The 15,775-nt window shown below is 42.3% G+C and overlaps 2 protein-coding genes across 2 annotated transcripts; one reads left to right on the top strand and one right to left on the bottom strand.

The window, feature by feature from the left end:
* Window positions 1-2,111: 2,111 nt before the first annotated feature.
* LOC130212622 (CAP-Gly domain-containing linker protein 4) lies at window positions 2,112-7,696 on the top strand. The gene is made up of 5 exons (XM_056443702.1): window positions 2,112-2,230; window positions 5,328-5,424; window positions 5,518-5,659; window positions 6,342-6,581; window positions 7,455-7,696. Exons 1-5 carry the CDS (start codon window positions 2,177-2,179, stop codon window positions 7,510-7,512), a joined length of 591 nt encoding a protein of 196 aa, XP_056299677.1. The 5' UTR covers window positions 2,112-2,176; the 3' UTR covers window positions 7,513-7,696.
* LOC130212621 (endoribonuclease ZC3H12A) lies at window positions 7,652-15,095 on the bottom strand. The gene is given in 7 exon segments (XM_056443701.1): window positions 7,652-9,537; window positions 9,540-10,100; window positions 10,220-10,326; window positions 10,497-10,731; window positions 13,045-13,184; window positions 13,615-14,057; window positions 14,837-15,095. Coding segments are annotated over 6 exon segments (1,866 nt in total). The 5' UTR covers window positions 13,983-14,057; window positions 14,837-15,095; the 3' UTR covers window positions 7,652-9,082.
* Between the last annotated feature and the right edge of the window lie 680 nt (window positions 15,096-15,775).

Below are 15,775 nucleotides of genomic sequence, written 5' to 3'. Positions count from 1 at the left end.
TGTCCCAGGAGATTTGTTTTCGGACCACTACACACACAGACAGTGTTGATCCTCATGTGTTATTGGGAACACATTTGCATGCATGCAGTTGTTTATTTACAGTAATCAACATGGTTTTCTATTTAGGTCTGCCAACTCGGCTCGTGTTTTCTCGATATCACGTAACGCATATTGTTTCGCGGTATATCCATGTAAATGATTTCAAAAAGTCCTGTTGTCTGCCAACATGCTGCAAATTCATAGACAAAAGAGTGACTGTGAGTAGATTTGCATGTACAGTCAGGGCCGTACGGATTTGGACTGGGACACAATTATTCTTATTTTACAAAAATGCCCACAGCTTTAAAATGGCACAGTCAATATGTGGTTAAAGTGTAGACTTTCAGCTTGAATTCAGTGGATTGCTTTATTTAAAATCGATTGCAGTTATGTAAGTAGGCACAATTTGAAAAATAAATAAATTGGGCCACAGTCCAAATACTTATGGCCCCTGATCAGTGTTTTTCTGCCTCTGAGTGAAACGAATAGACTTTAACAGAAGCTGACTATATAAGGGTTGATGTTATACGGCTATTCACGCACAGCAATTAACCATGTAAATATTGCCTGTAGGCTCACATTTCACATAAATGCCCAGCGTTGCTTTGAAACCAAAAACTATTGTATTATAATCAATAGGATAATTAACCCTGTTCATGATTGATTTCCTAACAGTCAGACAGTCTGGGTTGCAGTCTCATTCCAGTCTCATAGTTATAAAGCTTCTGTGCAATGTCATACAAACCCAATGCCTGGTAAAACATTTCTATCCCAATGCTTGCTAAAACGTTTCTAACCCAAATCAAAGTCAAAATTAAGGCATAAATGAAAAATGATAAAGCTATCATATCTAATATTAGGCTGCAAGAAACTTCTTCACCAAACTCCTTGGTTCAAGGCTGGATTTACAAGCGAGCCAAAGAGGCCCCACAGCCATGAGTTTGGAGTCATTTTATTCATTGATCATTTGCTTTATTAGAGCTGAATGCACCACTAAATAAAAATCAAGGAGTTGTAAAAGGGCCTAAAGGTTAGAATAGTTTCAAAGTCTTTATTGTTTCAGTAGATCTTGTGCTCAGCGTTTAATCAAAGTATCTCAAACTAATTACAAATAACTAACTAACACATACTAAATGAACAGAAAGTTGAAGAACGGAGGCGGTTAGCAGAATTAACCGGCCTTGTGATTTTTATGATGTTCAACTATGTGAACCATATATTTAATTCTTCTGGACCCACCACTGGTTCAGTTTTTACTAACGAATGTGGTGTGTCCAAACATTGTTAAGACTTACTGAACTTTATTTATACATTTAGTGGAAGTACCAAAGTTACCAAAGATACGTATGTCAAAAAACAATAAAATGATACACCAGACATCTAATATTATAAATATTATACTTAATAGTTCGTCCGAGTTTTTACAATAAAAGAAACTATTAACAGATATACAGTAGTTCATTAACATTATACAATTAGTCGAAGTAAATCTGAACATGATTTCAACTTTAAGAGTTAACCAATATTGCTAAGTTATACTATTAATGGCATCCTAGGTTACACTGACCACAAAGTGCTTTGTTTTCTTTATTATTTTATTGTATTTTTATTTGTTTAATTATGTCCACATCCCTCCATGGCCATCGAGTAAAAGGATCAGAAGTCCAAAGTCCCCTGGGTTGTTCTATTTTACTGCGTGTAAAAAATATAACCAAAAAAAACAGTAATGAAGATCTGCAACATGAAAATAAAATAAAAATATAGTGTGGATGGAAAAGCAGGTAAAGTATGTTGGAAATTCAAGGGAAATTCAATTAATACTTATGAATTATCACTTCAGCTCTTACAACTGAATCGAAAGACAGACGGAGCAGGTGGATGCTGCCACTGAATCCTCCGTCCTCCAACAGTTGCAATCTATGTTAAGGCTTATTCCCAAATTAAGCAGCCTGAATGGAACTGGGCCTTGTAACGGCATGACGAAGAGGATTAGACAAGATTTACCTCCCCAGCAGTCGTCAGCAGCACTGTTCACACAGACGTGGTGCATATAGCAACAGGTCAGTGCGCCACATGAGCATCCAACATGGACTAGGACAGAGACCCATTGAGCAGGAAGGGGAACAATCATCTCCTTATGACCCCGCATGGGATTGTGTCCTTCCATCCTACAGTTGAGCTTCTGGCAAAGGTCAGTGTCCAGCTCTGTCTGTTCATTTCCCCAACAGGCTTCGTCCATGTTTTGATGTGTGTTTGTTTTGGTCATTGCGTGGCAGCATCCAATTACCCATGACATACCCTTCTTTCTTTAGCAGCCGACTGATTATTTGAACTCATTAAACCACAGTCCAGTACAACTATCATTAATACACAGTAATGTTGAGATCAATATAATTTCAGATTACATCCCCCCCCCACCCATTACTATCAATTCAGGTTAACAGTCATTCTTTCCCCAGTCAGAATATGTGAGGTGAACATGCTTCAACATGACGACATACATCGCCCTGACCTCTGTGGTCATGAAGTCCTTTGAACGCTTGGTCCTGTCACACCTCAAGACCATCACCGACCCACTCCTGGACCCCCTGCAGTTCGCACAGAGCCAACAGGTCTGGCAGACGATGCAGTCAACATGGCCCTTCACTACATCCTCCAGCATCTGGACTCCCCCAGGGCCCTAGGTGTGTGCCTTCCAGCTCTTTCAGCACAATCATCCCATCCCCATCCCTGTCCCATCCTGCTGCTCAGCTGCAGCTGTGCCTGTGCCCGACTCCACACTGCAGGATCATCTCCTTTCCGGACAGGAAGCAGCAGTGAGGCTGGGGAAAACACTCTCAGGGTCCCCGACCACCAGCACGGGTTCCCCCCCTGTGTTCTCTCCCTCTGCTGTTTCTCCTGTACACCAACAGCTGCACCTCCAGTCACCAGTCCGCAAGCTCTAAAAGCGCTGGATGGACACCACCACACACATTCATGACATCTCTGGGTGGGAGACCGCCTACAGGTGGGAGACTGACCACCTGGTGACCTGGGCCAGAACAACCTGGAGAGCAACGCTGACAGAGGTGATGGTTGTGGATTTTCAGGAGTAATGCGCCCCACCCGCCCGCTCGCTCCTGTGTGGACCCCACCGACGCTGTGGAGTCCCACCTTCCTGGGCTCCATCATCTCCCAGGACCTCAGTGGGAGAAGATGATGGTACAGTTTCACACGGCCATCGTTGAGTCCAGCCAAAACAAGCGCAGGCTGCAGAGCATCATCCCGCGGAGAGGGGTTATCGGCTGCAATCTGCCTTCCTCCAGGTCCTGTTCACTTCCAGGTCACTGGCGGGCCAGAAAGAAGTCGCCCGCCCCTCCCCCACCTGACACCCCTGTGTTCGAGTCCTCCCGGGGGAGAGGCTGCGGTCCATCACAACAAAAGTTCCCGTCGGCGGTCGGGCTCATGAATGGACCCCGGGACTGACTGACTGCTTCCTCTCCACACACGTCACTTTAACATGCACTTTAACTAAAACACACCACTTGAAGCACACACCCAAACACTCTCACATTATTTGTTGTCTTTCCGTCGCGTTGATTGTTGTTTGTTTGTCATGTCCAAATGTTGCACCTTCCACCAAAAAAATTCTCGCTTTCCTTGTTTGTGAAAACATTCTTTGGCAATAAACCTGTTTCTGATTCTGATTCTGATTCTGATTCTGATTCTGATTTACATGGACATTCAAGGGGATACTTTGCACCTGCAGGTTCCTCTGGGTGAGTGTCTGCTCTGTAAAATGTGTCTTTTAAATATGGACATGTCATTGTTAACACGTTATGATAAGGGCTGATTTCTTATGGTGGATATAAACCATATTTATTTGCAGTTCAGATATGCCCATACAATGCAATCAAATTCTTGCCACGGGGACATCATGATATAGAGGACACGAGCCGACAGCTGAAACAATGTGTCGGTAAGGATGACTTTTCAGTATCCCACAAAATTAATTGTTTTGATGAAATAAAGTATCTACCACATCTATCTGTGTTGAAATTAAAACCAACACCAAGTTGTATTGGGGCGGATATAACCACCACAAGGTATATTATTATTATTGTCCGATTAGCCAAAAGGTCAAGCTTCATTCTTCTACAAATCTACTTTACATCCTTATTTATAATGATTATCCTGCTTTAACATTTTGATTTTTGTATTTCCTTATGGCCCTTTTTGGCAAGATGCATGGTTAATTTCTATTTTATTTTGTATTTATTTGTAGGTTTTATTATTATTATGCATTCTTACTTTTGAAGGTTTTATTTCTGTAAAAAATACCTTAATAAAATATCAAGTATAAAAAAGGTAACTCTCCTTGTTCTCGTTAGTAAAGTGTAAACAAGGAGATACGATGTAACCCCATGAGCTCTGAATTGATCGTTGAAGTCCTGGAGAGGGATCCTCCTCTGTTGCTCTGCTGCAGGTTTCTTCCAAAGACTTTTTCAAACCCTGAAGGGTTATTTGGGAGTTTTTCCTGGTCCGATGTGAGGTTTTGGGGCAGGGATGTCTATGTGTACAGATTGTAAAGCACTCCGAGACAAATTTGTAATTTGTGAAATTGGGCTATACAAATAAACTGAATTGAATTGAATTGAAGTTGTGCCTAATGGCGAGGTGGGAGAAATATGAAATCATTGAAGTAAAAGTAACAATAACATGGTAGAACTAGAATGGGCACTCGGTAGAGTGCATACCTTCGCATATCACAAGATTGGGCATTGAATTATGAACATTTTGGCATTAGTTGCATGCCAATTGGATAAAAATTGACCGTGCTATGGTAAAAATAAGATTTTGACCTTTCCATGACCTTGACTATGACCTTTGACCCGATTGATCCCAAAATCTAATCAAATGGTCCCCGGATAATAACCAATCATCCCACCAAATTTCATGTGTTTCAAGAAGATTTTGACCTTTCCATGACCTTGACCTTGACCTTTGACCCGATCGATCCCAAAATCGAATCAAATGGTCCCCGGATAATACCCAATCATCCCACCAAATTTCATGCGATTCGGTTTAAAACTTTTTTTGTTATGCGAGGAACACGCATACAAATAAATAAATAAACAAATAAATAAATACACAGCGATCAAAACATAACCTTCCGCATTTTCAATGCGAAGGTAAAAATACTCCCGTATCCAAAATGTCAGTACTTTCAGAACAAACCTTACGTAAAAGTACTTTATTACTTCCCACCACTGGACTAAAGTGATGATAACTTGTCTCCTTTTCCTCAGCTGGCCTCTCAGGCTGGACCGTTGGTGAAAGTGGACGATTGTGATGAGCATAGAGAGCCAGGGCTGGACCATGGAGACGCAATGGAGGAATGTTCAAGTAAATGACCCACTGGGCTCATTTAGAAGTGTTTTTATACATTTGTGCTTCTGAATTAGATAATGATGTCAACTGCTCGTTTCTAACGAACAGGTGGTGTCTCAAGAATGAAGCACCAACACAGAGGTTCAGATGTGTTGTCAACAGGCGACACTCATGCAAGCAGTTTGTCAGGCAGCCAGTTATCCCTATCTTTGGCACTAAGCTCGAGACCTTCCTCCTCCTCGGCCACCAGGTGCATGTGCAGCCCTTTGAAGCAGTAGTTTGGCACAGACTCCATAGACACTGGGAAAAAGATACCTTTAAAGCTCACTAATACACCAAACTAACTAGAACGGGCACTCGGTAGAGCGCATACCTTCGCATATCACAGGATTGGGCATTGAATTATGAACATTTTGGCATTAGTTGCATGCCAATTGGATCAAAATTGACCGCACTATGGTAAAAAGAAGATTTTGACCTTTTCATGACCTTGACCTTTGACCCGATCGATCCCAAAATCTAATCAAATGGTCCCCGGATAATAACCAATCATCCCACCAAATTTCATGCGATTCGGTTTCATACTTTTTTAGTTATGCGAGTAATACGCATACAAATAAATAAATAAATACATAAATAAATAAATACACGGCGATCAAAACATAACCTTCCGCATTTTCAATGCAAAGGTAATTATGTGTTTATCAATCTTTTGACGCTAACTTTTCAAAAGAAGGTGTTTTTCCCAAAATGTCAAACTACACTGCATGTTTTACGAATTTAATCAATATTATTTTATTTCACAATGACATTTTTGTATTTTTTAGCAAAGAAAGAACACTCATTACACATAATTCAATATCACTGTTTCAAAAGTTACAGCACTATAACATGTATCATCTCAGTTTGTTTTGTTACCCCTCTTCTTCCAGTGTGAGATCATGGAAGATGTACAAAGGGCCTCGCCGGGTGTTTGTACCTCATTCCCCTATGGACCTGGAGCCGGGTCACCGGGTCCGGATCATGCTGCCATCTGGACGGATCAGCACAGGAACGCTTCGTTACCTGGGTCACCTGCAGGGGGAGGCAGATCTCCACCTTGGGGTGGAGCTGCAGTCACCTGATCACGAATTGCATGATGGCAGCCTCAGGGGACACAGCTATTTTGAATGGTAACTGACCTCATTTTCAGACTGTGTGAGCACCAGCAACACGCAGACTAATGTGTCTCAGGGTGTGTAACCCTGACATTCTGTGCTGCCTTGGGATTTATTGTGTTCACCACTGCGTCACTCAATTATCACATTACAGATTCTAACAGTTCATTTAAAATAACTTGTAATGTTCTGCCAGGATCATCAGTTAAAATCACATTAAAGTAGGATTCAAAAAATACATAAATGACACTAAAAGTGTCACTCCGTATGAAGGCCTCAGGGCAATAGGTATTCAACAGCCAAACAATGCCTCCAGACACACTTGAGAAAATCCTGTTCAGTGATAAACTTGAAAGCCTCAAACTTCAGCATTTAGGAGATAAGGCGTAAACTTGTTATGTGAGGTCTAAACTCGTTTGCCTACAGCAACAACACATTTTGAAATCAGGGCTCAAATGTCATCTTTTCTTAATGAGACCGGTAGTGAAGTACAATAGGCACAGCAACTATTATATCTTACAGATGGATACATTAAAGGAATGTCCTTAACACCACTTCTATGTATCCTTTGTTGAATGTTTTACTGAATAACTCAAGAAAGATTTGATTTTGAAAGCGCTTCATACAAAATGCAGCGCCGGCCAATGGCTAACCACACGGGGCACACTCCATAAGCGAAAAAGGCACGTCGACAAAGCCCAGAAAAACTCTGACAGACACACACAGAGGGAGGGTGACTTTATTATCTGCTCAGGACGTCACCTTACAATATCTTTACATTGCAAATAGTTGTTTGCTTCTATCGTAATGCTCTGAAGAACCTTTAAATGAACTTTTTCTCATGGCCATTATAAATATTTTGTTATTTCTGTTTCTGTCCTTTTGCAGCAAGCCCAGCTATGGCGCCTTTGTATCATTCCAAAAACTGCTGATGGCCTGGGAATGACTGAAGTACAGACTGCTGAGGTATAACTGCCCATTAGGTTGCATAGAAAGAGCTAACAGAGTGCAGAACACTAGTTATTTGCATTGATTCGATAACTAATGAGAAAAGTCTTTGGATCAAAGAATAAACATACAACGGATGAATTTTCCTTTTTTATTCCCAATAAAAATACCATGTCACCAATCATCGTTGTTTTGTTGAGTTAGTTGGTCGACTCGTATGTTCACAAAACGAGCAACTGTCTTAAACTCACCGCGAAATGCTGAATTTCAGTTTAGAGGTATTTAGTCATAAACCTTAAAAATACAGGGACTCAAAGTGATTACAATTTCTCCTCTGGGGACCATGAATGTGTTTACCAAAGTTCACGGAAACACTTTCTCCAGAATAGCTGAAAACTTAGTTCCACTGATGTCAGTCTGTCTCTGAGCACACACACACAGACACACACAGACTAACCTTTGCCCTCACAGAGTGGAAAAAAAAAAAAAAAAAGGTTTCTGTTTGGTGAAGCTTGCAACATGAGCTGAAGAGCATTTCTTAATTTGTAAAAACCCTTGGGCTTCCCCTATTTTACTTCCCCTTCAGAAAAAAATGGTTGCAGTAGGCAGGTCTGTGTGTAGGAGACGTACTTGTCAAACGTAGTGAGGGAGTTTGGGAGGAATCTTAGGCAACAGTCTGGATTAAAAGCACGAGCGAAATGCTAAACTTCTAAGAAACTTTGGCGACATATTTACTGAATTAGCTAAGCTCAATAAATACGAGTACAGCACTAACCGAACTGACACACATTATATCAAACTCTTTTACATTTTTTGTGTTTATTTTATTCCTATACATATAAATATATTTTCGAAATTTTATATATGCCAACTATGCATTTATCTTACCGTATACATTCCTATGAGAACATAATCTTCATTTATGAGAATTAAAATCCACATCTCCATTGTCATTTTTTCAATCGCAGTGATACAAATACACAAGTAATATTACCGCAACACTTGATCTGAGAATGTATCATGAAGCTGATGCTGATTACAAGAAAAGGTGCTGACACAAAGCAATCACCTCATTTTCCTTGTTGGGTTTCATTATGAATATGAGGCGGGAGCTCAGCTGCAGAACTGGATTGACAGCAACTAAATGCATTGGGCAGCCACATCACATTGTGATATAGTGTAGCTAAACCTCATAAATACTATTGAGTGTACATAAAATAAAATGTAATACTTTATCCATCGTTTCCTTACTGCACGAGAACTTGTTTTTGACACAATATGCATCAAACGTCAAAAATCGAAAAACTCAGTCATACATATTTTTGGTCTGCAGGCACTTTACATCCAAATCATTTGGATGCTAGGGTCCCATTTGAGCACAACGTCATACAAATGCATCGAACTGAATGCATTCATAAGAAAGCAAATTGCACGGACGGAAACACATTTTCAATTACATTTCAAATCCCTCCACTATAAACACTTTTAAAGCCTCTCGAGCGCTTCAACACAACAATCATGTACGTTCTGATATGGGAAGACGCCAGGGAAGGGAACAATCATCGGAATTATCCGAATATTCCTCTCTGGGCCTTCAGGTTGAGGATCTCCGCAGCCAGTTTCTCCGCATTCACCACATGCGGAAACATTTCCATGACCGTATCCACCTGCTGCGGGTTGAAGATGGCTTGCAGCTTCTTGCGGAGTTCCAACCTTTGTGGGTCGTACGCGGCCGACTGTTGCCGGGCCCAGGAGTGGTACTGTTGGCCCTCGTGAGAGCAGTTGTGAGGGTGCGACGAGGGGGGAACACACAAAGTCCTGGCTTGGGGCAGCCCCTGGAAGGGATCTGACCAGTACGGTTGCTGATGACGTGGGGCTCCGCTGTAAGGGGGATGATGGCTGGGGAGGCTGTTGTGGTGTGGCGCACTGGCCGGGAACACGTGAGGAGGGTAAGTGTCGTATTCGGGTTGACCCTTGGTGCCCTGGTCTCCGTGGTGTTGCTGCTGAGCTGGCACGATGTGGGACAGCACCTGCAAGACTGGCTGGTGTTATTTTTCTCTAGATGCACTGGGGCATGTCTGAGCGCAGCGAGGGCGCCTTGCCGCTGAGGCCTGGGCCTGTGGGAGTTGTCGAGGCAATGCGAATAGTCAGAGTACTGACTCTCATAAGAGCCGAGGCCAGAATCCAGGTAATCGGGAGAGACGTTGGCATAGTAATGATTTGGCATGGATTGCAGGCTGGGCCACTCTTTCTGACCCTGACTTCCTGTTACAGGACAGGGCATGTGATTTAGACTTTGTCTAGGATCCTCCCAATACAGTGTGTTTTCGAAAACCTGACTGGGATGTGAGTAACTTTGCTGGCCTCGTGTGTGCTCTGTGTTTGAGTCTTTAGGATGGGAACAGGCATCATGAGGCGGCCCAGGATCAGACTGAAGCTGCCTGGGGGATACTCTGGCATTCCTTTGTTCTTTTACAGTCGAGATCTGGGCTTTCTCTCTCAATTCATCAGCCAAGGACAGGTAGGACTGGTTGGACCGCTCTGGGTGGTAGAACTTACATTTGATACCGTAAGTACACTTTTTGTCTGAGGAAAACAAAAACAGACACACGCATACGCATGAATTATAGGTAATCTCATTTGGGAAAAAGTTTCCTGGTCCAACACCTCTTACGAAATGGAGCTCTATGCTAATCAACATTCACCATAAGGACAGAGCTGTCTCTTTTGCTCTGTCGGCAGCGGCTTTTTCCGAAGGAAGTTGTCAAGACTGGGTCCATGGCGACCCAGAGGGTCATCTGGGGGCATGAATCTGGAAAAGAAAATGCACTTGTGACAAATCAGCTGGGTGCTGCATAATAACGCTTCCCTGATTACACCCGTAAGATGCAATATGCCCTCTGGAACCCAATTAAATAGCATTCATGGAAGAAAAATGTGGAACCTCACATGCTCAGGAAGAAAAACAGGCTAATTGCTTACTTGTCATTCACAAAGGAGAACATGAGGAGCCTCTCCTCGATGCATTTCTTCCACTCGGGTCTTTCTCCTTGGAGGTCGCGGTAGGTGTCATTGGATACAATCACTCCGTCGGACTCATACGCCACCTTGACGATGAAGCGATCGTCATAGCAAACTACTCGCTTGCCACCGACCCGGCGCGATGGAGTGAAGACCACGATTTTCCGTTTTTCAAGCTCCGTCAGGATGTGTTGATCTGAAAGTTCAAACAGTCAAGAGGTCAGATGGCTGTGGAGACATAGTGACGAGGAGGCACTTGTATTATTGTAAAATCATAAGCTTCGTTCTGTAACACGACACTCATTTTCCGTGATCCTCAACCGACACGTTCATTACACAAAAAACACAAAGAATTCAGCAAAAGCCCCGGCAATCAATCCCAGACAAAAGACATCAGATAAGGTGTCATCTTTACAAACTATCTAATATTGACTGAATATCATATTACACCGACTGCAATATGACTGATTGAAAATATAATACACACACATACACACACACACACACACACAATGGAGGTGCTCTTTTCACAGGGAAGAAGTGAAATGAAAAGTGCAATGTGTATGACTCAACGAGAGGCCGGGTTACATGGAGGCGTGGCCTGTGAATGGCTGAGCTTCTGCCTGACAGGCAATGCACACAAACACTGTTCTAACTTAAGTGCCTCTCAGTTAACTTCAATTAACCTCTTTCTGTCGACGACTGACAGAAGGTTATCTACAAGCAGGAAAAAACCACCGCAGTACTTCCTGATGGGGATTTCCCAGAACTGACTGCGAGCCAGCTTTTACTTCCTTGATTGAAAATAAAAGCTTTGGATAGATCCACCCTGCCTACACAGATACTGAATCATGAGAGATCATGTGTGCATTTTTTTGAGATGACCCACCCTTCATGACGTCGTTGTTGTCGAAGGTGCCAAAGGTTGGATCAGCACGAACCGCTTGAAACCATGATCCATAAAGACTGAATAAAAGAGATGGTGTCGATATGATATTAATCTGGCTTTGTCAGATACACCCAACAATCTTAGGAACTCGGCTGTCTGAAATCTAGAGCTCTTTTGTGTTCTACTGCTATAGATTATAACACTGCACCCACATGGAAACCATTAGAACAGATTGTTTGTGTACGCGCACAATTGCCGTTGTCTTGGTTTCAATCGGAACCATAACTCTGCAGCTATTTGGGTAATCCTCTGTTTCACAATCTGAACCGTGTTGCCTCATGGCTTCGGCATGTGTTCAGTAGTTCTGCTTTAGACAACATTGAAACAATAAACTCGCGGAACTCATTCTCAGTTCCAGGAATATGCATACCTACTGAAGCAACAGTTTCTTTAAAATAAAATAAAAGCTCTCTGAAGAGTGTTCAACTTTTTGGAAAATGTGCTTGCCACTCCTTACAATACCTCTAAAGCAGACTAATCAACATGTTAGATCTTGTTTGTTTAATATAAATGTAAAACAACGATTAATCTACATGTTTATGTGCTTTTTATTATTTAGTGCAATTCAGCAAAGTTAGTGCTCTCATCCAAGAAAGAAGAGAGAAAGAGAAGAAGAAGAATAAAACTTTGATTTTTTTTATGCTTTTATGCTTTGTTTTTTGAACAGATTAATAGTCCTGTTTTTTCCCTTTGGATTGGAGTGGATTAAGGTCAGCGGTTCTTCATTTCATATTTATTAGTATTTATTCATAGACTATATATATATATATATATATATATATAAATAAAGTTGACTTGGTCACTGTGATGTCGCCCTTTGGTTTGTGAACCTTTGAAGCCTCGAGTTTAGTCTTGGATTTTGTCTGTTGTTTTTTTGCAACTACTGAACTGAAGTGCCCATATTTGGACTGTTGAGGTGTTGCGCCGTATGCGGCTCTGGTAGCGACCTGTCAATCACAACGTTTCCACATAGAGCATACCGCTGCTACTTTATTTGACTCAAAACAGGATCATTGGTCCCTGCATGATGCTGCATTGAAGAAGACATGGGACCATAATATCATGTTTACGATATTTACTGAGGTAATAAATAAAGTGAGAAGTGGGAGAATGTTCTCATAGACTTCATTTTGCAAACAGAGAAGTCCCCCCTGCTTGCCATTTGAAATAATGCCGGTTTAAGGTACTTAGACATTGGTTTTACTTTTCAGAACTGGCGGTTGACACCTGGTGACAACATATCTTTGAATAGAACTGAACGAAGTGATTTGAAATAGCAAAGGGATTTGTGATTTCTACCCCTAGTAGGCCTATCCCTTGTGCGGTAAAAGTGTGAATTCCTGTGCTGTGACTATTCATTTTAAGTTCGCCCTGCATCCCAGCTGGCCACTCAAACCTATGACTGCTCGGGTCAAGAATGAAAACTAGGTTTGCCTCTTGGTTATGGTTTAGCCAATGGGATTGATTCTGCTTGGACTGAGAGGTGTTTGTGAGGCTGGATTAACACTCCCGTACTCTGCTTGATGACAACCAGCTGTCTGCTTGCTGTTGTATCCTCACCTGTTATGGGGCCGTCAGGTCTGGGCTGCTCTTTGCGCCAAGTGGGAACAAACACGGTAATAGTATTGTGACCTCTGTCCAGAAAGAAGTTTACTGCGAGCTGGATGCCGCGACATGAGAACACTTCCTTGTTGCCGTGGCTGTAAAAAGAAATCAGGGGAGAAAAGATAGATATGAAAGGGAGAAGTACAACTTCGGTTGATCTGTTTAAACACCACACGCCTTGGAATGGCTCGGGCTATTACTCACGGTGAACCGCTTGAATAACACTTCATTCTATTGAGTGATGGAGATTTTGAGGCGTGTGCCTAGAATTTGCATATTGTAGCAGTATCCTTTACAGAAACATGCACTGACAGAGCGTCGGTCGCCTCCCCTTTTTAAAGCGACACGCCGATGCATATCTCAGAGTCTGAGTTTAATGACGTGTTGTTTTAGAGACACTTGGCGGTCCTCAGGGAGACAACACCTGCTGCCGTAGTTCAAAGAAGTAAAACATAGCTCCGAAAATGGTTGAATATGATTTAACTACATTATCTACGACCACCATAATAAGCGCATCAAGATTACCTCATTGCAACATTGCTGCCGTCAATAACAATGGGCCTCAATTCTGTGTCTGTGTTCTTCCGGTCCCCGTGTTGTAGATTGGTTCTGCAGGGTCCAAGGACCCAACTGGGAGGCAGCAGTGGGTCCTTTTGGCCCGTGCTAATCTCATCACCATTAGAACTGGGCATGCAGGGTGCAGCGCCGGTCCTGCTCAGAACCAGCTCTTCCAGCACCGAGTTGGTGTCCGTGCTGAGGCCCAGCTTCCTCAGAGCAGCCTTCACCTCCGCTGAGGGGTAACCCAGTTTCCTGAAGAAGTCCACTCGGAGCTCCTCGCTGTCCGGTTCAAGCCGGTCCAACACTGAGCTCTGGCCGGGAAGTGCCTGATCCATCCTAGAGCATATGAGCCTCTTTTCAGCGGCATAGAAGATGTGTTGCACGGCCTCGGGGTGATATTCATCGACTGACTGAAGGAAAAGGAAATTCAAATAGGAATACATGTTTATTTGATATAATTTGACCTTTAGTTTTACATTCATCTTTCATGTTTGTGTCCTTTATCCCAACATTTGGTATGTTTGGAAACTCCAATAGACTGAACTAAATCAGTCTCACCAAATGTGAGAATTTGCTTCTTTTGTTGTTCTAAAATGACAGTAAAGTGTTACACAGCCTCAGGGTGATAGATCCAATCCCATTCATGAACAAAACAACCTATTTGTTGATGCCAATTCTGGAAAGGAAATGTTTTTCTGATGCTTTTCAGACTACATGAACAATAATTGTCACATTAACCTATAATGACAATTGCCATCAGTTAATTATGGAAGTAACTTTATTTTCCTTCAACGTATAATCTATTTATTATAATTTAGTGTATCTGATTAAGCTACACATTCGTGTTTCATTCCAGACTATGGAAGTGAGTGTCCCGCTTGATGAAGAGGAGTTGACGGTACCGGGAGAAGAAGCCCGTCCCGTCAGGCCTCCTGTAAAGTCTGCTCAGCTCCTGGTCGATCAGCTGGACACACGAGGAAGAACCGCGGCTGGACGGTAAATACAAACGGCGGCGAGCCGTCGCTGAACTTCAGAGGACATCTATCTACCGGGCGGAGGGGAACAATAAGCCTCCCACCGCGGCCCGAGAGGCAGGTTACCGGCAGCGAGCGGCCCGAGAGGCAGGTTACCGGCAGCGAGCGGCCCTCTTCCTCGTCAAGAACTCTCGGGAAGCGAACCGACAACTCACCTTCCGCTGCTCGCCTCCTCTTTCTCCTCGCGACCCCCGCGTGTCACTTACAACTTCCCGAGAATGTTGCGAAGTAGGCTACAGTGTAACTTTGACGCGGCTGTGACTTCATGGCGCCGCCCTCTTGGAGCATAATTTCTTGCCTTTTCCTCCTCCTGACTGAGGCACGCTGAGCCTTGACATATTTGCATAAAGCAGAGATTAGATAAGGTATTCGTTTTCCTTCGGCTGTCAGTCATTCACGCTGCTGGCTACACCAGTTATTTTTCTTTCATTCTTTGTGTGTGCGTGCCTCGGCTATTTTACATCGCCTTTGTTGTTCGCCGTTGTCTCTTCAATAAACTCATGAAATAAAATAAAATCCACTCTTCATTTGTCCTGATAAGAGACATTATAGACGTACCCCCGAACATTCAGTTCATTTATTTATAGAACATATTTTAAGTATTATTATTATTATTATTGACCAAATACTATATGTAATATTAATTGTAATTAACTAATTGTACGTTATTTATAATATATATCTCAATAAATTCATATACATAAATAAAGTATGCCTAGAAAATTAATAAATATGGCTATACAATAAATCTTGATATATATATATAAACAAGGCAATACATATTTAAATGAGCCAGTATAGTGATATTATAATGTCATTGTTTTACAATGGGCTACTTTTATGTTAAAGTACTTTTGTTTCATAATTCCATATTTATGAAACTTGTATTTCCTAATTGCACATTTATTTCCCAGTTATTTTGTATTCATCTATTCTCATAAAGTCAAATGAATGGAGGTGGTTCCCTCACAGATTCAGACCAAAGCAACAGCACCTGAGTACCATGAAGCAAGCTCAGCAGAGCCAGACTTCCTTTGCCTGAGCTGGCTTGACACACTCAAAAGGTCCAGTCGGAGTTATCAGGTACCAAGATG

Source organism: Pseudoliparis swirei, chromosome 22 (genome assembly GCF_029220125.1).
Source record: "Pseudoliparis swirei isolate HS2019 ecotype Mariana Trench chromosome 22, NWPU_hadal_v1, whole genome shotgun sequence".
Lineage (NCBI taxonomy): Eukaryota > Metazoa > Chordata > Actinopteri > Perciformes > Liparidae > Pseudoliparis > Pseudoliparis swirei.
The sequence above is the reverse complement of the archived record's forward strand: the minus strand, read 5'-3'. Positions and strand labels throughout refer to the sequence as shown.